We start from the raw sequence: 23047 nt of genomic DNA, 5'->3' as shown, positions 1-23047 counted from the left end.
GGGAGGCTGCAAAGATCCCTGATGGGGGTAGGGTCAGAAAGGAGCAGAGCGAAACCCTGAGGGGCGTTTTCCTGCTTGGACCACGTCTGTCCTAGGAGCCAGATGCACTACACATGGCCCCTCCTGGTGACCCGGAAGCCTGACAAGAAGGTGCTTGAAGACCTGGGCACACTAAATCCCTCAACTCCAGAGCATGTGGCTGGAGCAGCCAAGTTGGAGCAAGCTCCTCCCTGCAGCCCCAGCCAAATGGGGCTCTTCTCTGAAGGCATAAAAGAGGTACATATTAGACAAGATCAGAGAGAGAGGTTCCCTCTGTCAGCATCCACGTTTGCTTTCTACAATCACCTCCTTCCTCTGTTCCCGCTCCTCGTATCTTCCCCCTCCAGCAGGACAGCACCTACAGATGCTCCTGTCTGCCTTAGAGTGCAGTCCAAGCCCCTTGGCCTGCCTTTCCAAGTCTTTCATTGACCCTCCTTACTTCTCCACATCTCACGTCCATCTCCTCTGGGCTCAGGCTTGCCTGCCTCTCTAATGTGCTGTTTTTTCCTGGCACCTGCATCTAAAGCACCCTCCTCTACCACCCACCCTTCTCACTTCTACTTCTAGATGCCTCGTTCTTCCCAGTCCCCTTCCCAATGTGGAATACTTTCCTGCTTCTGGAGCCCAGGGTTTAATTGGCTTCCTCCCATATATCTCCTAGCAGCAACCTTAAATATTGTTCAAATCATAGGCCCAGTCTCTCCCTACTTGGGTTCTCCAGGCCTTGGGTTCTCTTTCTGACCCTTCAATATCAAAAGAGTGAGGCTAGGGCCTTAGTTGGTTTGGCTCAGTGGATAGAGCATTGGCCTGCAGACTGAAGGGTCCCTGGGTTTGATTCCTGTCAAGGGCACATGCCCGGGTGGCGGGCTCAATCCCCAGGAGGGAGCGTACAGGAGGCAGCCAATCAATGAGTCTCTCTCATCATTGATGTTTCTATATCTCCCTCTCCCTTCCACTCTGAAATCAATAAAATAATAATAATAATTTTTAAAAAGAGAGTGAGGCTAGGATAAGCCTCAGCACCTGGTGGGCTAGGCTGCATTCTGAAGGAAGCATCCACCACCCCGCTAGGCTCCCGGGCTGACAAGCCTCCCTAGGAAACCCACCAGATGCTAAAGTTTGATATTCTCATCCTGTTCAGACTCTGCAACAATGAGGATGGGTAATCACCCTTTCTCCAAAAACGAACCAGGAAGGTTTAGGGAAAACTAAGAGGAAGAAAATATGTTTTTCTCTGATATTTTCTGTCCCAGAAATAACCAAAGCCCCTTGCGCCCTCCCCCTCCCCCAAGAACATATGACTTAAACTTAATTTCTAAGCATTTTCTACCTCTCTACAACAAGAGATTTGAATTAAGGAAGTTAGCAGGTCATTTTTTTATTCTATAAACACCTATAGAATGCCTGCACTGAGCTGTGAGTGAAAAGGACACAGTCCCTGTCCCTGTCTTAAGGCCACTGCCACTAGAGACATAATCAAGCATATATCCAGAATGCATGCACACATGTGTGACAGTAAGAGCAATGGCCAGGGCACTATGGACTCAGCTAGTCTAAATCCTTCTAACCAGCCAGGACCGATGCCAAGGTGGCAAGGCCCCATCAGGCAGATAAAGCAGGTGAGTATCAGCCCCCACAGGGTGCTACGTTTGAGTAACCACATTATGTTTGGTTTAGGCTAAGGCTAATATCACAAGATGCATTACCTATTAGAGGGGGGAGGCAAGATGGAAGAAGGTAGAGCATGGAGGAATGGAAAGGCAGAGGAGCAGGGCAGGCAATGGGGAGCGGGAGAACAGGAGAAAAGACATGGAGGGAAGAAATGGGGGCCCCAGGGAAGCAATCTGAGGACAGCTGGACACCAGACTCTGGCTCATCTGTGACAATGGTTGAATCCAAAAGTAAGATAATCTTGGATAAGTGAGAGTTAAAGGTTAAAGAAAAAAGGCAAATGAGATTTTAAAATTATGTCTCGTGGCTTAAAATGACCTCTTCTTAGCAACCCTGCAGACCCTTAATAACCCTTCTCTAAAGATGAAGAAATAGAAGGGAAAGGTAGCTGACCCTCATAAGTCAAGTAACAGCCTCCACAGAGCCACCTCCAGTTATCTATAGCCTCAGGGAGCTAATTAAGCAGCAAAGTTAATTAAAATTCAGAGAAAATCCCAAACCCTTCAATTAGCCATGACCTATAACCTCTTTATCCCACTCAACCTTCCCCAAGAGCACTGAAAAGTGGCTCCAGCCTTCTCCCTTCATTGCCTCCCTCCTCCCCTCTCCCCCTCTTTCCCATTTTGTTCCTGAGGCTAAGCAAAATGAACAGAGCTGAAAGTAGGGTGGGAGGATGGGAGGCCAGGAAGCCCAGCAGACCTGGGAAAATGCCACAATAGCTCTGGGTCAAAGAGCACCTACTATGCCAGGTCTTCCCCTCCCCTGTCCCCCAGGCCTTTTAAATATAGCGTCTCCTTTAATTCTCACAACAATGAGAAGTAAGCATTAAAAAACCTTGTGTGGAGATGAGAAACAATGAGGTCCAGAGTCCAGGAGTTACCCAACAAAATTACACAGTGAACTAATTAATGGCAGAGACTAGAATAGAACCGATAGACTCTCGAGTGATTGTCCAGAGCCTAGGTAATCTGGTTCTAGACAACAGATCAAATGGCAAATCCTAGTGAGTTGTACTCCAAAGTTTCAGAAAAGCCATGACTAAGTTGTAGTTGAAGGTGGTCAAAAGGTAGAAATTTCCAGTTATAAGATAAGTGAGTCCCGGAGATGTAACAGTGCTATAGTTAATAAATACTGTATTGTCTATTTGAGAGTTGCTAAGAGAATAGATCTTAAAAGTTCTCATCACAAGAAAAAAAACTATGTATGGTGATAGATATTAACTAAACTTATTATGATAATCATTCCACAATATATAAATATATCAAATCATTATGTTGTACACCAAAAAAAATCTCAATTTCTAAACACTGTGGTTGGGGAAAGGGTCACTCACATAGCAAGCTTTAGCTGGAATAGGATCTGACTTGGGGTAGGGTGACATCTGGTTGTGAGAGAAAATAACTCTCTGCTCTGGCTTAGCGAGTGCATGCTTCCTTCTGAGCTCCAGCTCCTTATCCACCTTGACAAGCTTAACGGCAGGAAGCAGCAGGGACTAGAGGTTGTTTCCCTCCCACCTCCTTCTGATTGACAACCGGGTTCAACAGGGAGCCAGGAAGCGCAGTCCAGGTCCTGACAGCAGCTGTTCATCTCTCAGCACTTTCAGGAGTTTTGCAGCCAAGCCCAGTAGCTGTGTTGAACTTTCTTCCCTCCCAAGACCCATTGATTCTGAAATGCATTATTCTCGGCCTTTGTGCACCCCCCTCTGCAAATTCACTACAGCATTTCTGACCCAAAAGCACACAAATGCTGACAATTAGACAGGAGAGGGTGCTGCAAGAGTCAGAACTTGGCTTTCACTAGCACACACCATTCTAAGAAATGATCTAAATTTTTAAAATAGGATGTAACAAAAGCCAGACCAACACAAATAGGGGTTACACTAAAGAGAGAAACAGAGAGAATGAGGAGAAGAAAAGCAAAGGGGAGAAGAAAAGGAACAAGGGACAGTAAAGGAAAATGCTTATGGGTCCTAGATTCCTGACCTCTCATTTCTAATAACCCATAATATTTGGCAGAGCAGCCCCATTTTACAGATAGGGAAATTAAGGCTCAAGTGAAGTTCCTTGCCAAAGATCATAAAACAACCTTTCCATTAAAAGAACATGCCTTAAAGTAGAGGCAGGCTGGAGGTTTGTTGATTTTTAAATGGATTAGGAGAAAATTCCTACTCCATTATGGAAACCCAAGCTCCACCAAAATAAGGCTTTATCATTTGTGCCTGGATCACAGCTCAGCGTGATTCACCAAAAAGTCTGGAAAGGAGGTCAAGAGGCCACTCGCCAGTCATTCACAGCTCTGGAGCGGACACGGGAATTTCTACCTTGGGACAAGCCCCTAAAGAAAAGCACTAGAAGAGTGTGTTTGCCTATTTAAGGACAAATACAAGCAAAAAGTAACAGACATTCCTGGTGTAGTCTACCGAGAAATCCTCTCCCCACCACACACACTTCTCTGGAAAAAGTGCTCCTTCTCCACTCTAGCCAAGGCCTAAGGTGGAAACTGACCACCTCCTCCACCACCTCCCCTAAAAGGCCCCGAGGAAGCACTCTCCCTCCTCCAGCTTCCCATTGCGTCGCTTCAGGAGCGAGAAAGACAAACTCATCTGGAGCCATAATCACTGCTGTGGGTCTAGCAGCTGAGATAATTCTAGAGAGAACGTGACTCTATTTCTAACTAAGGGACCAGCATACTGGATACCAGCTTCTCATTAGCCACTGTTTCTCTCCATCTGTAAGGTGGAGCGGTGTAGACCGAGTCCAGAGAAATTGATATCCCTATAGATTCACTGCCACCTTAAGGCTGTCACCACATGGCTGGGGGATGAGACAGGTGGGGAAAGGAAGAAGAGGAGCAGCCAGGACTGCCTCTTGGACACATGGACCAACTTATGAATCAAGACACAGACAATATCTACACGCACGTGCGCGGGCACACACACGCACACACGCTCACTCACACACAGGGATTGTACTCAGGACAGAATCCTATGTGCAGCCTCAGGGGCAACTCTGAGTTTCTGCTCAGATAAGCCTGGCAACATCCCAGAAAAAGCCTGGCAGGCAGGGAAATAACTTGCACAGGTCGCAGAAACTCATTACATGTGAATCTGATAACCAAACAGCCTGTAAAACAATAACAAAACAAAAAAATCTCAGGCCACTGCAGATCTTGCCTATCTGCTAACAGCAAGTCTGACTGAAGTGAGAAGAAGATTCGGAAGTTGAAATCCTGGCTGAGGCTGAGGACCCAGTTTCTCTGGAAGCTGCTGCTGGGATACCCACCCAGGAGGCGCTCTGGACGCCCATCTGTCCCCAGGAACAGGGTCCAAAAAACTCTTATAGTCTCCAAAGAAACTTTAAATTTCATTCTGACTCAAGACATTCCTGTTTTTATAAAACTTTACCCTGAGCAATAAGGAACTCTTCTAGAGCGGACTCCAAGCAGAATAGCCTCAAGGTAAAAACTGCTCTACCTCTAAAGAGTCATCTGGCTTGTTCCAATTGCAGTCTGGCTCATGGCTCAAAACTCTAGGCTGGCTTTCCAGTACGTGGCAGGCTCGAGCCACTAATTCAATACTGGGCATAAAGATCAGACAGGTTACACACTGTTTCATCTGATAGAAGGGAAAGAAAAACAAGTTGAGGCATAATTTAACACTGTTCTTGGCCATTTTATTGATCATCAGCCAGCAACTCCAAGGCAGAAATAATTTATGAGCTAAGTTGTATGAACTCCGTATTGATCTAAATCATGTAATGCTTCTTTAGGGTCTTGATCAAAATAAAACCTTGGTAATTAGGGTGGGCTAAGAAGAATGGCAGGCTAACAGTGCAAATCACTGCTTTAAATGGTAGGAAACAGGGCTGTATCCTACTCCCCTCTCCCATACACACAGTTTAACCTAAACATGTGGGGGTCAGCTTTGGATGAAGTGGACCTTCGACCTCCTGCCATAGTAAGAGGAAAGACTGCACAGAAAACTTGTTAGCTAATTCATTTCAGAGCTCCAGAGTCAGGGGGAAAAAAACCCTTTCCTACCTATGTCATCCATCATGTTTTCATTAAGAACTTTTTTTCTTTTTAAAAATATTTTTATTAATTTCAGAGAGGAAGGAAGAGGGAGAGAGAGATAGAAACATCAGTGATGAGAGAGAATCATTGGTTGGCTGCCTCCTGCACACTCCCCAGTGGAGATCGAGCCCACACCTGGGCATGTGCCCTTGACTGGAATCGAACCTGGGATCCTTTAGTCCAAAGGTTGACGCTCTATCCCAGTGATGGTGAACCAAGACTTATATTTTTGATATTTATTTTATATATTTAAATGCCATTTAACAAAGAAAAATCAACCAAAAAAATGAGTTCGCGTGTCACCTCTGACATGCGTGTCATAGGTTCGCTATCACTGCCTATCCGCTGAGCAAAACCAGCTAGGACTCATTAAGAACTTAAAGCTGATAAACTTAAATCTAAGTTTGTGATTAAATTCTAGTTTGCTCAGTCATAGGATTCTTCTTCCCCTTAACTCAGTGGTCAGGAAGCTTTTTCTGTAAACAATCAGAGAGCAAATATTTTAGGCTTTGAGGGCCACTTGGCCTCTTTCACAAACTTTCTCATTAGCACAAAAGCAGCCACAGACAACACTTATACAAATAAACATGCCTGTGTTCCAATAAAACTTAATTTGCAAACACCGAATGTGAATTTCACACAATGATCACGTCACAAAATTCTGAAAAGCAATTCTTAGCTTGCAACCACATAAAAATAGGCAGCGGGCCACATCTGGCCTGCAGGCCGCCAGTCTGCCCACTCTTGCCTTAAAGGCTCAATTATTGTTTTGATTTATGTTAAGTTTTTGTCTTTCTGACCCAATGCTTAACAATATTACAGTGGAAAACTTTTTTTCTAATTTGCCTGCTTTCAGCATCCATTTCTCCTCCCCATCTTCTAGTAGGAGAAGTCCTCTTTTCCACTTGGGATATGCCCCTCCCCAACAGCAAGTGTTTCAGTTAGACCCTAACTGTTAGTCCAGTGATGGCGAACCTATGACACGCGTGTCAGAGGTGACACATGAACTCATTTTTTGGGTTGATTTTTCTTTGTTAAATGGCATTTAAATATATAAAATAAATATCAAAAATATAAGTCTTTGTTTTACTGTGGTTGCAAATATCAAAAAAAATTTCTATATGTGACACGGCACCAGAGTTAAGTTAGGGTTTTTCAAAATGCTGACACGCCGAGCTCAAAAGGTTCGCCACCACTGTGTTAGGGTTTCAACTAAGCCCCATCTATTCGGCCACTGAGGTGGGTTTATAACCTAGGACAGCCAGCCAAACTACTCTAGTCCCCTGACACAATGATTGGCCCATGAGTGGGCAGGCACTCGAATCAGAGCCAATCAGTGGTCAAGCACTGATCTGGAGGATGGGGAGAGTTGAGGGGGGTGGGGAACCCTTTCTCTAAATTCTCAACCAGCATAAAGACATTTGAAAGGTAGGGAAATTAGCATGTGCACACCCAAGGCGGTAATCCTCAATAGGCCTAAGACACACTCACCTAGTTGGAAAAATATAGAACACTACATAAATGGTGCCTGAAACAGTTGGTCCCCCCCCCCCCCCCCGCAATAACATTTACTTCTCACTTAAAAAGTAATTTGTAAGTACAGGCATGCCTAGTTTTGTATCACTGACACATTCCTAAAAATAAATGTTTTAATCAAATTGTGATTTGCTTGCCTTTGTGAAGATTCTGTGAAAATTTAACAGTTGAAAGATCCTGTACTGAATGTTTTTAAAAAAGTAAAGAATTGCCCCTGGAGCAACTTGTGTTGTAAGTTATTTTTGTACATTAGTTTTACTTAGAGCAGGGCACACTAGAGAAATCACTTTCAACCTAGTAATTTAAAATCCTGAGTGTCGTCTCTGTATGCTAGATTAGGTAACAGGATGCCAACTGCCTCCAACACTCAACAACGGGAGGGCTGGTTCCCTTGATACCTGCATGATTGTTGGGAGTGTATGCTTCACAGGCACTGGTCCCTCTGGGAGGTGACTGAGCCCACAACCCTCCCCCTACCCCCCCCCCCAGCACACCCCCCCCCCCGCCCCCAGAGGCCCAGCAGTAGGTATGGACTGGGGGCAGCTGCTGTTCTGCTTGAGTGACCCACCTTCCCAACCACAGTAGCCCTGGTCCCGGTCCTACCAAAGTCTATGGTTCAGCTTTTCAAAGGATTCTCTGAGCTTTCCCCAAATCCTTCTAATGAGTAAGTTTTGAAAAGCTTAAACCAAGTTAGGCTGGTTTCTGTTGCTGGTAATCATAAAAAGCTATACCAATTCATCTGCTAAACAGCAGCTAATCTTTATTAAGTGTCTACTATGTGTCAAGCACTACTCTAAGTACTTTGTAGGCATTATCTCAAATAATCCTCACAACCCTTTAGATAGGCACTATTTTCCCCATTTTTCTGAGGTTTGGAAAAATTAAATAATTTGTCCAAGGTTACACAGTAAGTAGCACAACGAGGATTCAAACCGTGAGCTTTTATCACTGTGACAGAGTGAAAAAATATTGGCCATGATATTTTGTAGCTCCTCCCAACAAGACAGAGTCTATCCCACTATGCTGAATCTTGTCTTGACCATGTGACTTGCTTTAGCCTACAGGGCAGTAACAAACCTGACATAATCAGAGGCTTACACGGTGGTTGACTATTGGGGTGACCCCCTCTTGCTACTAAAACCCTAAGGCCATTATGGGAAGAAGCAAGGGCTTTAACCTCCCAGAGGATGAGTAAAAATATGGGGAGATAGGTCCTGCCAACCCACAGGATTACAGAAAGTAATAAATGGTGGGTTTTTTTTAAACTACTAAATTTAAGGGTGGTTCATTTCACAGCAAAAACTAACTGAAATCATGATTAAGCTATCACCAGCAACTCAGTATCAACAAGTAGGAGTTAGTGAAAATTTGAGGCAGAGAAAAAGCTTCTTTATTCTTCCTTTTCTTCACAGACAGAATGCGAAGAACAGAATTTTAAATTTCATCAAGAAAGAATATAGTATTTAGACCAGAGAAAGAACTAACTGGCAGCAAGGAGACCTACGTAAAGACAGAGGCAGGCAGACTCTCTCATTCTCACCCTAACTTAGATTTCCAGGAATCATCCACTCTGCACTTCCTGCTCTGGAATCCTGTGCAAAGAGTGCTATTCTAAAGGCCAGGCCTCCCAGCAGGAATCTGAAGAGCTGAGAAGACCCACAAACAGCAGGAGTCTGTAGAGCTCAACAGTCAGGCCAGGCCAGCCTGCACACACACTGCACATTAAGGCAGAAGGCCTTCTAGTGACTTCTCCTTTTTGGCAAATAGTGAACTCTTCACCAAAGACATCTATCCAGAGACCTATCTGGCCCACAAAGCAGCTCTTCATGCTAAAGAGCATTAACTGGTGAAGCCAGAAAAGAAATTCCTAGGAAAGTGGGGGCAGCACCAGGCTGAAGGGGAAAGCAAGCTGGTTATTCCAGGAATGAGCTGAAATCTTCCTCTCTCCAGAATGGAAATAAAGCTAGAGCTTTTTGTCAAAACCACAGAGAAGGCGCAGGGGTAGAAAAAAACACAGGACTAGATTAATGACTGTGTTAAAAGGAGAAGACATGGGTTTTTGGCCCAGTTTCACTGTTGATTCTTGTGTGTTCCAACAAAACCCAATCACACAAACACCTATAATAACTCCCTAAGAGAAGCTATTTTCTGCAATTATGTTAGATAAATTAGAGATGTTTCCTGATTTAAAGAAACTCAAAGACTAGTGAGAAAGCCCTGTAAACTCTGTGAGCTTTGGTTTCTATAAGTGTAAAATAGGAAAAATATACCTATTTCACAAGGTTACTGTGAATAACAAATAAGTAGCATAGAGCACATAATACGGCACTTGGTATACAACATGTCCTCAATAAATAATGATCATTATTTATTACAATAAGAAAGAAATGGACACTGTGCCAAAGGAATATAGAGACAGAGTATTTAATCCATTCAAGGAAGGAGATGGTCCATGGGAAAGCTTCTCAGAAGAAGAGACGTCTGAACTAAATAATTTTACTATTTGCTAAAATTTATTGACTTATGAGGAAGACTAATTCCCACAACTATATGAAATAAGTATGTAACATGCAATTATTGTTCTTTGGCATGAATTATCCTCATTTTACAGATGAATAAATAACAGAGTTTATACACCCTTTTATATACATTTATGAGTCAGGATTTGAACTTTAACTGGCTGATTCCCCAACCTCAGTGCTGTATTTAAAGGATGAGCAGCCCTGGTTAGTGTGGCTCAGTTAGTTGAGCACCATCCTGTGCACCAAAAGGTTGCTGGATTGATTCCTAGTCAGGGCACATGCCCAGGTTGTAGGCTCAATCCCCAGTAGGAGGTGTACAAGAGGCCGCTGATCAATGTTGTGCTCTCACATCGATGTTCCTCTCTGTCTCACATTCTCCCTTCCTCTCTCTCTCTCTCAAAATCAATTTTTAAAAATCTGTTTAAAATCTTCTAAAAATTAATAAATAAAGGATAAGCAGACTCAGTCTAGCAAAGGTATGAGTATGAAGAAGTAGGGTGGAGATGTGGAGTGCTCCCTGGAAAGGCAGTAGTAGAGCAAAGGTGAGGGGCAAACAAAGGTACAGCTCATAAAAGGAATTTAATTTCACTGGGTCTCAATTTCCTCACTAATTAAATAAAGGAATAAGGAAGGCAATTAGCATGTGTTAGGCCCTTCTATATACAAAACCCTCTTCCAGTTGCTTCGTTTTGTAATATCATTAATTCTCATAGCACCGTAGGAGTGGGCATGAGGATTCCATTTTATAGGCAATGTAATGGCTTTCCTCCACCAGATCCCTCTAACACCAACCTCCTAGGTTCTTCTCAGTGAGATGATGTATGTCAATAGCTGCCCTAGAACACAGCCCCATGCTCAAGAAATGCTCAGTTCTCCTCTTCTTTCAGCTGCTATTTCCTGGAATACACTAAAATATTCTAACATGGAATTCAGATCTTAACCACAGATTAACGGCCATAAACTGCTGGAAAACTGCTTTCCCCTTAAGCCATAACATAACTCCTATCAGTGGAAAGAGGACAAAATGGTAGCCAGTGCAAGTAGAAAGCAGAAGGTTTTCTTATATTTCTGCATTTTAAGTGTATAATTTGATGCATTTTGAAAAAAAAAAAATGTACATATCTATAAACCCACCACCAAAAGCATTTAATATTTTAATTACTCCAGAAAGTTCCCTCATGCCCCTCTGAAGTTAATCCCATGCTACCATCCCTACCCCCCAGACCCTCAGGTAATCACTGATTTACTTTGTTACTGTGGATTAATTCTCTCTGTTCTAGAATTTCATATAAATGGATTCATACAATATGTACTCTTTTGTGTCAGGTCTCTTTCACATAGAATGTTTTTGAGAGTCATCCAAGTTGTGTTTATCAAAAGTGTTCATTTTTATTGTTGAGTTATTTTCTGTTGTTTGAATATATCAAAATTTGTTTGTTTCTAGTTTGGGTCTATCAGGAATAAAGATGCTATGAACATCTGTATACAAGCCTTTGTGTGAACAAATGTTTTCATTGCTCTTAGGTCAATATTGAAAAGTGCGGTTGAATTGTATGGTTTAATTTTTAAAGAAACTACCAAACTGTTTTCCAAAGTGGTTGTCCTTTTCCTGAATGTTTTTAAGACTCTCTATTACTGGTTTTCAGCAACTTGACTTACTTCTTTGCTTCTTTTTTATAGCTTTACTGGTATATAATTTTAATATAATAAATCCATATACTTAAAGTGTTATCATTTGATGAATATATGTGACCATCACCACAATCTAGATTATAAACATATCTATACCCCAAGAAGTTTCTTTATGTTCCTTTATAATTCTTCCTGTCCTCCCCCTCCCTCATTCCCTACACAACAATTGATTTGCATTTTGTCACTACAGATTAGTTTGCAACTTGTGGAATTATATAAATGGAATCACATATGTGAGAATAAACAAATCATCTTTTCTGTCAAAGAACAGTTTAGACAGCCTCATTTTGGGCTGCGTGACTTGGCAGCCGTCATGCTGTCCGCATGGCTTGCAGCTTCCTGGGGGCCGCTGTCTTGAAACAGCAACCGCCAACCCCTCCCTTTGAATTAGCCAATCGGGAAAGACTGTGCACCTGAGCTCCAATCAAGAGCGAGGGACAGGTCACATGCTTCAGGGATTATAAAGCCGAGCAGGTGTGCACGTGCTTCCAGACCACGTGTGTGCACCCTTCTCCGTAGAAGTAAAGATGTTTGCCTGCTGCCTGGCTCCCGAGTCTGGTCTGTGTTCTACCAGGACCCCTGACTAGGGGGGCTCGCCTTATTTCTAACATATAGTATATGTTTTTTGTCTCTTTCACTCGGCACCATTCTTTTAAGATTCATCCATATTGTTCCACGTACCAATGGTTTATTCTTTTTATTGCTAAGTAGTACCCTCTTTATGGATATAACACAATTTGTTTATCCATTCAACCACTGATGGGCATTTGGGTTGTTTCTAGTTTTTGGCTATTACAAATAAAATCAATATGAATATTCATGTAAAAGTCCATTCATATGACTGGACATATGCTTTTGTTTGTTTGTTTTAAAATATATTTTTATTGATTTCAGAGGGAGGAAGGAAAAGGAAGAGAGAGAGAGAAATGATGAGAGAGAATCATCGATCAGCTGCCTCCTGCATACCTCCCAGGGCACAAGCCTGAAACTAAGGCATGTGCCCTGACTGGGAATCAAACCATGACCTCTTGGATCATAGGTCAATGTTTAACCACTGAGCCACACCAGCTGGGCTACTTTCATTTCTTTAGGGTAAATCCTGGGAATGAGATAGCTGAATATATATGAATAGTAGGTACATGCTTAACATTTATGAAACTGATAAGCTGTTTTCCAACATAACTGTACCATTTTACATTCCTACCCAGCAGTATCTGAGAGTTCCAACTGCTCCACATCCTCAATAGCATACAGTCATCAGTGTCTTTAGAATGTCGGTGTTTTATGATGTAATTAAAACCACAATCTCATTGCAGTCAAACTCAGATCTAGTCATGGCTTTGGGCCTATGCACAATCTAGTCCAGGAAGCAGTCAGTGACACTGGGGGCTGGGTAACTAAATTCTAGCAGAGTCTCTGTGATGAGCTTGCTGCCCTTTATGCCCGTTACAGCTTCAGGTAACAGGTGTACAACAGACCAAGAAGAGGGTGGAACTTGCTGTTCCAGCCATCAAGCTAAATAGCCAAAGACTTGTAATAAAAATTAAAAATGTTATTAAATGGCATATACACCAAAACACAAAAGAGGATGCAACAACTTTTAGATTTCAGCTAAAATTTTAAAAATAACAACTAGCAAGTAAGTTCTTACCTCTATGCATAATCTTGTGTTTCTCCCTCAGATATGTCAGACCTTTTATTACCTAGAGGAAAGAGAATGTAAAAAGATAGCAAATGGAAATGGTGGTGTTTAGAAAATACTCAATGTCTCTATTTTAAAATGACCTAGAAAATATTTTATCTAACATCACAAATTTTTTTATTCTTTCTTTTGTTTTTTTTCAACCTGCCCTATCAAGAAACCATCTTTTTACATGGCATATAGAGTATTATTTTTAAGTAAAATTGATTATTGCAAGTTTAAACAACATTAAAAACCACTTTACTTGGCCCAGCCAGTGTGGTTCAGTGGTTAAGCATCCACCTATGAACCAGAAGGTCACAGTTCGATTCTGGTCAGGACACACACCCAGCTTGTGGGCTCAATCCCCAGTGGGGGACATGCAGGAGGCAGTCGATCAATGATTCTCTCTCATCATTGATGTTTCTGTCTCCCTCTCCCTTCCTCTCTAAAATCAATAAAAAATATATTTATTTTTAAAAACCACTTTACTTGAATTCATTTCTTTTAAAATCAGCAATGAAAAAGAGGCTTTCTGATGACACAAATGAGAATTCTTTTGAATTCCTTATTGTATTTTTCAAGACACAGATTTTAACATAGGGTCACTTTTCTAATTTTAATTTGAGAGAGTGAATTGTATAGGGAATATTCTAATGAGTAAACCCCATTTTCTTACAAACTTTACCCTGCTGACTTCCTAGCTTCCTCTTTTGTCTATTTCCTACCATGTCATTAACTTATCAATGAGGGGACTTGGAAGAAAAACTTCACAATATACTCACAGCAATGCTAACTTTTCCTAAAATTTGTTCAGGAATTCTTCCAGCTTTCTTCAGGACTTGATCCAAGGAACCCCCATCCTAAGAATAAAAATACCAGCCCATTTAGTGAGAATGTTTCTAACTATTCATTCAAGTGTTAAACTTCATGAGGAAAGTGAGTCACATACATGGCAAATCCAGATATCAAATATTATATGAATGCAAAACATTGGGGGGGGGGGTTATCAAATAAATAGTTACTCAAATCCTGTGAATAATCATTAAATTACTAATTCAGTAGTCAAAATAACAACTTGATTTGCACTGTACTGACACTATAGTGTAATGATTAGTAGTGCAGCCTCTAGAGATAAACTGTCTAAATCTGAATCCCAACTCTGCTGCTTACTATCTAGGGGGCTTTGCCCACCAAGTTAAACAACTTATAAATTGGTGGTGATGATAATTATAAGGCTATTATAATAATCATAGGGCTATTATAAGTATTAAAGAAGCTAATCAGAGAAAGCATGAAGAACAATGTCTAGCACACAGTAAGTGCTCAATCAATGTTAGCCATTTTATCACCATCATAGAAGTCACAACTTACATTTGGTATTATCCTAACAAATCATATTAATGAAAATGTTTAAAATGTCATAGAAATCAACACATTCGTTCCACAAATCCTACCAAGTGCCATGGGCTATGTCAGGTTCTATGGCAGACAAAGATATGAAAAGGACCTAGTTTCTGCTCTCAATAACTTTACAAACTAACATGGAAAATATACATCTCTTAATAAAATATAAAAAATATAAATATAGAAGTGTTGTAGACATGCAGAAGAAGGGAAAAGTAATTCTGACTTAAGAATGGCATTTGAGCTATAATCTTACTCAAAGAATGAATATGATTTCCCCACCTGGAACAGGAGAGGAGCAAGGGGAGAAAAGAAGAGGGTATTTCACTAAGATCAAAAGCACAGAAGCATTAAATTGCATGGAATGACAAGTGGTTCATTTCACTGTGGATACATGAAGAAATGCAGTGATGGATCAGGCTGGAAATGGCCGGCTGTGGCCACATCACAGAGCCCCACCAAGGAACCAAGACTTGACTTTATATAGGCAGAAGGATGGGAATCCCACCAGGGTATTTTAAGTTGGAAACAACTGCATCCCTTTCCCCCCTCCCTTCTACTCTCTCTAAAACAATGGAAAAAATATCCTCACTCCTTGGGTGAGGATAAAAAAGAAAGAAATAGTACAGGTGTGGATTCTCAAAAGCACACTAACAACCCTGAATATATTTCACTTAAGGATGGCATTATGAGTCTAGAACCAAGCAGAACTCCCCTGTGAACACGCTTATTTTCCAAGAGCCCTACTCAAGGTGAAGTGGAAGTCATCCTGTGAGCCTGGCTGCCTTCATAATGCCACAGGCTCCTGGTGTCCAAACCAAGACAACACAAATAGCCCAAGTAACCACTCCCAAGTCAGCTGGCACCTCTCAATTTCCTTTACTGATGGGAAGAGGAATCCCAGTGCAGAAAGTTTCCCAGCCATTTCTATTTTGCTTCCAACTGAATGTGGTTTCAGATCCTCTGTTTGAATGGCTCTGCCTAATTCTCAGGGAGGACTTAAAACAAGGTAACAAGACAACTCTGTCAAAATCTGGTTTGAATAGAGTAGAAAAGCTAGCCCTGTGGTGCTCAGGTTCTACCGCCTAGCATAGAGGGTAGCTAACTGTCTTGGTTTACACTTTCCCTGGGAGTTGTGATAAATATTTCTAATAAAAAGGAAATATTTCCTTTCACCTCCGTCTGAGCTATACTCAGAGTTACAGTGTGAACAATGGAATTAGCAAGATTTAAGAAGCATGAACCACAGTCAGGATTACCCAGAATTGCCTGCAACTCACCTCACAACCTTTTAATTCTGCTTCACTGTTGCCAAGGACTTGCCTTCACTAACTAAAGCTGCTGAAACTGTGCTTATTTTTAGAAGCTGATTATTAACCAAGTCAATGGTGCTTTTGTGAAGCTTTTCTATAGAAGAGATAAATGATTTATGGAGAGAAAAAAAAGAGCTCAAAAGCTTTGCTACTGCATGAGAACCATCAACCCTGAGTCCCCAGTCCTCTGGTTGCCCAGCTACCAGCAGAGTAGAAATCTACTTCCCCAAAGACAAGAGCATTCCTGTTTTGATCAGGGAGCACTCATTTACCCCTGGGGTATCAGGATTCAGATGGGGCAGTGCACACGCAGCTTATCTCTAGGAAATGCAGACCCTGGCCAAGGGTTTTAGAAATGAAGGATTCCAGAATGAGGAAGCCTCAAAGCAGGTCAATTTATGGTAAATTGAAGAGACTGTCCTCTACATGGCAAGAAGCCATGTAAAGCTATTACAAGAGGTTCCAGCAAGGTCTGAATAAATGAATAGGCCACTGCCTATCAATATTTGAACCTAATCCTAACCTCTAAAGCAAGCACCCTGAAGTTCAACCATGCTCACTCCACAAATTGCCTCCTGTTTGCCCTATTAAAGGAAGAATTCTGGGTGGAAAATTTGGAGTAAAGAATTTCGGATGGATCAGAAGACAGCAGGCATGAAATGACACATACTTGGTGCTCAAAAGCCCTCATGTCCACACTGATACTCCTCACGTGAGCATCAATGAGGAGTATCAGAGTGTGGCAGCTCTAGGGGCAGAGATGCTACTCACAATGTCTCTACCTCTCAGCTCATGTGGCCCCTTGTATCTAACTGGCACTATAAATAATTGTTTGTGAGGCTGAACCCACGTTGATTAACTAATATAAATCCTTGACAGGCTGTAAATGCCAAAAACCATAGAAACACAAAATGTTAGTTTGGGGTACTAATGGCCATTTTACAGATGAAAAAACTAAGAATCAAAAAGATAAAGAAATGTGCCCAAGGTCATGATGAGAGAGTGACAACCAGTAAACAAATAATTATTGAGCACCTGCTGGTGCCAGGACTACTCTGGGCTTTAGAGACACAGTGGCAAACAAAACAAACTGTCTATTGGATTGTTGTGTTGAAGTCTCCTGTGCCATGCTGCCTGCCTAATGGGGACAGAAGAAAATAGCAACCATGAAGCCAGCCTCTCTCTCTTTGAAGTTCTAGGCAGCAAGAAGGAAACAGCTCCAATCACTATCCAGTAGATTCCTCAAGGCACAGGCACTGAGGTCAGACTACATCAGTTTAAATTCTACCAATAACACTTACTAGCTGCATGACCTTGGGTAAATTATTCCATTTCTCTGAGCTTGTTTCCTCATTTGTAACATGCACACAATAAGATTGTTATGAAAATGTAATAAAATATTAATTTGCTCAGGATAGTGCTTGATATAGTATACCCAATAAAAATTAGTTTATCATTATTAGTGTTGCTAACACTATTATTGTTAGTCAGTGGGAAGAGAAAAAAGGTCCAGGCTGTTAGTGGCAAAAAAAAACTGGCAGTTCACAAATATATGATTAGCCCATAAACGCCCTCTCACATCCTCTGTCATACATCAGGTGGGACTACCTCTCTACATGTTCAAAGACTCCTTCAGGCTCCCCTTAAAGCAGATTATAAACTCTCTGAGGGCAGGACTGTCTCACTCATCTTCATAGCCCCAGAACCTCTCAGACTAAATATCAGACCAAAGCTACCCAACTCCCAGGCCTCAGAGGCCAACAGGTGGTCACATACCATATGCTCCATGCAGATGCTGATCTCTCCATCGCTGTAGAATGCACCATAGAAGCCCACAATGTATGGGGAGTTACACTCATGTAGAACCTGCAGCTCCCTTATTATCTGGTTCCGGATCGCAGGTTTGATCTCCAGGTGAATTAGCTAGAGAAAAAAAGGTGCGAGGAAGAGAGATTTTAAAAACATATAAATGGCCCTAACCGGTTTGGCTCAGTGGATAGAGTGTCGGCCTGCGGACTCAAGGGTCCCAGGTTCGATTCGGGTCAAGGGCATGTACCTTGGTTGCAGGCACATCCCCAGTAGGAGGCAGCTGATCGATGTTTCTCTCTCATCAATGTTTCTAACTCTCTATCCCTCTCCCTTCCTCTCTGTAAAAAATCAATAAAATATACTTTAAAAACATTATCAATGGATGGATGGATGCAATTTTCTTAAATGCTTAAGCTCTTAAAGTAGGATAAGAGGAAATAGGCAAGTTTTAACAAACAAGTTTCCTCTCAACCAAAGCACTGAGTGCCAACATACCAAGGCAGATGCTAGCACTAGAGGACCTGTAACCAGGGGAGGGCCAGCTGCGCCCCTGCTCCTAGCACATTGTATGCGGGAAACGTATTTATACGTTTTACGTATTTATACGTTCTACCAGTGTAGTAGAACGCAGGACACGTATTAATACGTTTTTTATAGACTAGCGGTAGAATGCGGGTAACGTATAAATACGTAAACTAAAGTTATCGTAGTTTTACTGTACGTTGCCATTTGCGCAAAAAATTAGCAAAAATGGCCCACGTCACCTGTTAGCGCACGATAAAAACTACCCGCAAACAATGTGCTAGGAGCCAAAACTGAGAAAGAAGGACTCACCCTCCCAAGAACAAAGCTGAAGGACAGGTTTCTCCCAAAACGACCTGTGAAGCTGAGGGATGAAAGGAAAGTGGCCTTGAGAACTTGGTTGATTCTCAAGGGTTGTAGGAGTAGAAAGAAATGAGGAACTGGGTATGCTGACCTAAGCTGCCCAAGAGATTTCTCTTTGACCTCAGAAGCCTAATGTGGTTGAGATTTAGTCAAGTCCTCAGGTGCCACCTTATATCCCCCTAATTTGTCCCGTTTCAGCCAGGGAGACAGGTGACAGAAACATGAAATGGTTTCCGAATAAGGCTGAACTTCTAAAAAGAGCCACAGACCAGGAGTGCCAGAGGACATGGAGGTAAGCAGTGGTTATCAGTGGGCTGCAGCAGCTAGTGCAAGCTAGACAAGAGGTGGGCCTTGAATATGCAGACTCTTTGAAATGATGAATAGCACAAGCAAAAATATATGGACAGGAAGGACTATGTGCTAAAAACATGGAAGAGTCCAACTGCACTGGAGCAAGAGGCTGTGTTCAGAAAGAGGACCACCCAGGGTAGATAGGAAGGGAAGACTGCATGCCATATGGTGGGAAGCAGAGATGTTACACTGAAGGGAAATGAGGGGAACCACTGGCAGGCAGGGCTGAAGCAAGGGGAAACAACTTAAAGTGAGTGCTTTGTGCATCACTGGAGCAGGGTAAATGAAAGCAGCTTCTCCCGCACTTAATAAATAGCACACACGAAGGATCCTTTGCTATTATTTTCCAGTCTGGGGATGGGATACACTAACACACCATTAATGTGTTTACCTATAATCTGATAGATAACACGAGTTTGAAATTCAAATAGCACAAAAGGTACTGAGTGAAAAGTCAGTCTTCCTTCTACCCTTGCCCCAGGCCCCCAGGTCTTCTAAGAGATAAATCAATTACATGTTTACCCAGCAAACTTGATTCAGTCATTTCATTTTTTAAAGGCAGCCTCACCTTTCTGGCCATAACCAGGCCGGACGGCTGGTGGGAGACCTTGAACACCACACCACCATTGCCGGCACCCAGCTCACTGATCTTCTCAAAGTCATCATCCTTCAGTTCCCCCACCTTCTGCTTCTGGGTAAGAAAGGCCTCAAGGCGCTTCCGCTGCTGCTCATCGAGCTCCAGCTCCTCCAACTTCTTCTGCAAAGCCTCCAGGTTGGTCCTGTCACAAAGGGGAGAGCACAGGTCAATACTGTCACCGGAGAAGTCCACCCAATGGAAGAGGCTGGGGGGAAGGTTCCATCACTGTGCCTCTGCCCTCTTCACTCTGCCACCCTACACAATTTACCACTGACAAGGCCTCGGTTTCCTCATTTGTAAAACACGGGAATTAGGTCTCTCTCGATACGCTGTGAGCCTGCAAGAGGAACCAAGGAAACTACTGAACTGAAGGTGACTCCAGAATGAGCCATCTTAATTTGCTTCATAAGCCCAATTTCAAAAGCCCCACTAGTGTTGGTTGTATTAAATTGACACCATGTACAAAGTAAAATCTATTTCCTAAAACCACTAAACTGAAATCAAACCAAATCATCAAAAGAGGCTCTAAACTGAACCAGAGCAGTAGACATTCTCTTTTCCAATGGGATCAAGTCAGAAACCAGGTTAATCAAAATAAAGCAAGAAATCATAAAAAGATATACCTAATTTTTTTTTATTTTTGCACAATATATATAAATATACATTTGTTCACACATATTTTAACATAGGGCAAGGCCCTCTCTTTGAGTAAGAGTCTGACATCATCTTTCTCACATGAAGCAGAACAATGTCTATCATTTCCAATTCCTGGTTCTTTAAAAAGAAATAAAAATGCAGACACAGAGTAATATTGGAATAAAATTCTAACAGTTTTATGATTTCCCCAATCTTAATGTTCAACTAATTGGAGAGTAATAATGTTTTTTAGTGACTTGAACTTGAGTCTTTCCATAGCTTTTAACTAGTGTTCACAGGAGGGAGAAAAAGAAAGAAAGTCACCTCCTTTGCAGCCACATTTCATCAGTTTTTCCAATATTTAAATATATTACTTAATTACAAATACCAGCTAAAACTGTACAAATGGCTTTGGGAACAAACTGGCTCTTGGTAAGCACATAATTCAACCAGTGGGTGCTAAAGTGAGTGGGCAAGGCAGAGAGCAGCCTGCTAGCTGTGCATTCAGCATGCTGTGGGCATCACTGTTTTACAGAGAGAACTGAAAAATGTTCATTACTCCTGGGAGTTCGATAAGAGGGTGGTGAGGAGGGTGGTAAAGAGAGCTTCCACTGTGTTTCATTTTATTTCAGTCCTAGTCTAAACAAACACCACAGGTGACAAGACAGGCCATCATCACACACCAGAATGTTTGTGTGCCCCCCCCCCCCCCCCCCGCCCCACACACACACACACTCAGAGACACACCACTTCTGAGCTTGGAGGGTAGAAGCAAGCATGATTTCCTTTCTTTATTCACACTCTATTCCAATCCTCAAGAAGGCAGGAAGATGGAGACCTAATGCCTCCCCAGTGTATGGGAAGATCCAACACTGCTTTACAAATAACACAGCACATGGAGCCAAAGAGGACACAAGGCTGAACTTACCAATTTTCCTCACTGGGAAACTCTGGGGAAAGAAAGCTGATGTTATGGATTGAATTGTGCCCCCCGCCCCCCCATTCATATGTTGAAACCCTAACTATGTTTAGAGATGGGACTTTTAGGAGGTAATTAAGATTAAATAAGGTTATATAAGTGGAGTCATAATCAGACAGAATTGGTGGCCGCCTTACACTCTTGCACACATTGACATTGGCACTCTTATCTTAGAATTCAAGCCTCCAGAACTGTAAGGAAACAAATTTCTGTTGTTTAAGCCACCCAGTCTGTAGTATTTTATTATGAAGCCCAAGCAGGCAAGGACGGCTGGTCAATATTCTCATCCTACTAAAAGGCTCAACTAAGTCTCAGCTGCCCTCAGGTCAGACCCTCAGGTAGGACTTGGGATAGTGTGACTGGACTGCACTGTGCACACCCTCTGGTTTCCTTTCTTTCAGGTCTCTCCACAAAGGAGCCCACTGATGACAACATTTAGAAACACGTGTCAAATGCTGACCCCATTATCTAAAACTTAGTTGCTGTTACAGTTGCCTGGAGGGCTCATCAGGCCAGCTAGAAATGCAACTCCAAAAGGTCCTGTCAAACACACATCCACTGAGTGGATATGCGGGGGAGAGAGGGAAGGAGGGCTGTGTATTCTTCTGTTTCATATGCATTCATGCATTTAATCCACAACCCCAAAATTACAACAGACAGCACACTCAAGCACAGGCAGGTGAAATAACTTGTCCAAAGTCACAAAGAGAGTACATGGCAGAGCCAGGATTCAAACCTGGGCAGAAAGAATCTCTAACCTTAACCATGATGCTGTGTAACCTCTTCAAAATATTCAATATGCTTTCAAGGGAGGCAACTTGCAAACATAGGTAAGTTCCTAGTGTAGGCATTTAACACACCAGGCTCAATTAGACATGAAGATGGTTTCCCTACATGAAGAGCCCATTGCCCCAGATGCAATCCTGTTTCCCCTGCACATCAATCTGAACACTGCCTTGCAAGTACCAATGGCCACAAGAATTTCCACCTGTATAGATGTAGGTGTGAACAAAACTAACTCCATCTCTGTGTCCTGGATTCAACTTCATTTTTTGTTTCATGTGACCTTTGACCAACCTCACTGTCCTTAGTAAAGCATATCAAAGATTGATGATTATCTGTGCTCCTTAAGATGTAGCCATACATATTTTCATTAGTAAGAGCCACAGTGGCATTGAAATGGGGCAGAAACAGAATGTTGGGGAACCAGCTAGTATTGTAAGAAATATTAACCATGCTCTGTTAACCATGATTGTTTTATTCTGATTAAAGAAGGTACATTCCACCCTGGCTGGACCTGACCTGGAGATGCAATCCTTCCTCCCCATTTGGAGCTGCCTATTATCAAAAAAAGATTAGCAAACATTTGTTACAGAAACCAGAATTGCCAGCCCTTTGAAGATCCTCAGCCCTTTTTGCATACCTGCAGGCCTTTGCAAATCTCCAGCCTGCTTACCTATTAATTTTGGCACTCCCTCTGGCTATTTCCCCTTGTAACTCCAGCCCTTGCATATCACTAAGCCCTTTGAAGACCCCTAGTCCTTTTGCATATCTGTAAACTACCCTTTTGCCCACTTTCCTTTGTACTTATGCCTATATAAGCAGCTGACTTACGGTGGGGTGCAGAGCAGATTTTTGTGGATAACCTGCTGCTCTCCCATGCTGCCGGGAATATAGGAATAAACGCTCAGATATGATTCAACCCTGTCTCTGCTTAATTGGCTCAAGTAGTGACAGGCAGCACAGACTCATTACTTGTCCAGTTACAGCATGACAACTGGAATAAATAACAAAACTGATTATAGTACCTATAATAAT

The 23047-nt window shown here is 42.2% G+C and overlaps 1 protein-coding gene across 2 annotated transcripts in view; it reads right to left on the bottom strand.

Moving 5' to 3' along the window:
* Window positions 1–23047, bottom strand: part of MAP2K1 (mitogen-activated protein kinase kinase 1) — a 78483-nt gene that overhangs the window by 15496 nt on the left and 39940 nt on the right. Inside the window, exons 1-5 of one of the 2 annotated variants that reach the window (XM_036305561.1) lie at window positions 19883–19923; window positions 19546–19756; window positions 17709–17855; window positions 13998–14075; window positions 13183–13234 (exon numbers count right to left, since the gene is read on the bottom strand). In XM_036305561.1, the coding sequence (XP_036161454.1) occupies window positions 13183–13234; window positions 13998–14075; window positions 17709–17855; window positions 19546–19756; window positions 19883–19908 (514 nt within the window). In that variant the 5' untranslated portion in view covers window positions 19909–19923. Of the gene's footprint in view, window positions 1–13182; window positions 13235–13997; window positions 14076–17708; window positions 17856–19545; window positions 19757–19882; window positions 19924–23047 lie in introns of those variants that run through there. The other variant, XM_036305550.1, reaches the window with a different exon arrangement.

The sequence above is a fragment of the Myotis myotis genome, unplaced genomic scaffold, assembly GCF_014108235.1.
Source record: "Myotis myotis isolate mMyoMyo1 unplaced genomic scaffold, mMyoMyo1.p scaffold_m19_p_1, whole genome shotgun sequence".
NCBI classification, from domain to species: Eukaryota; Metazoa; Chordata; class Mammalia; order Chiroptera; family Vespertilionidae; genus Myotis; species Myotis myotis.
Note: the sequence above shows the minus strand (reverse complement) of the source record. Positions and strands in the feature narration are given on the sequence as shown.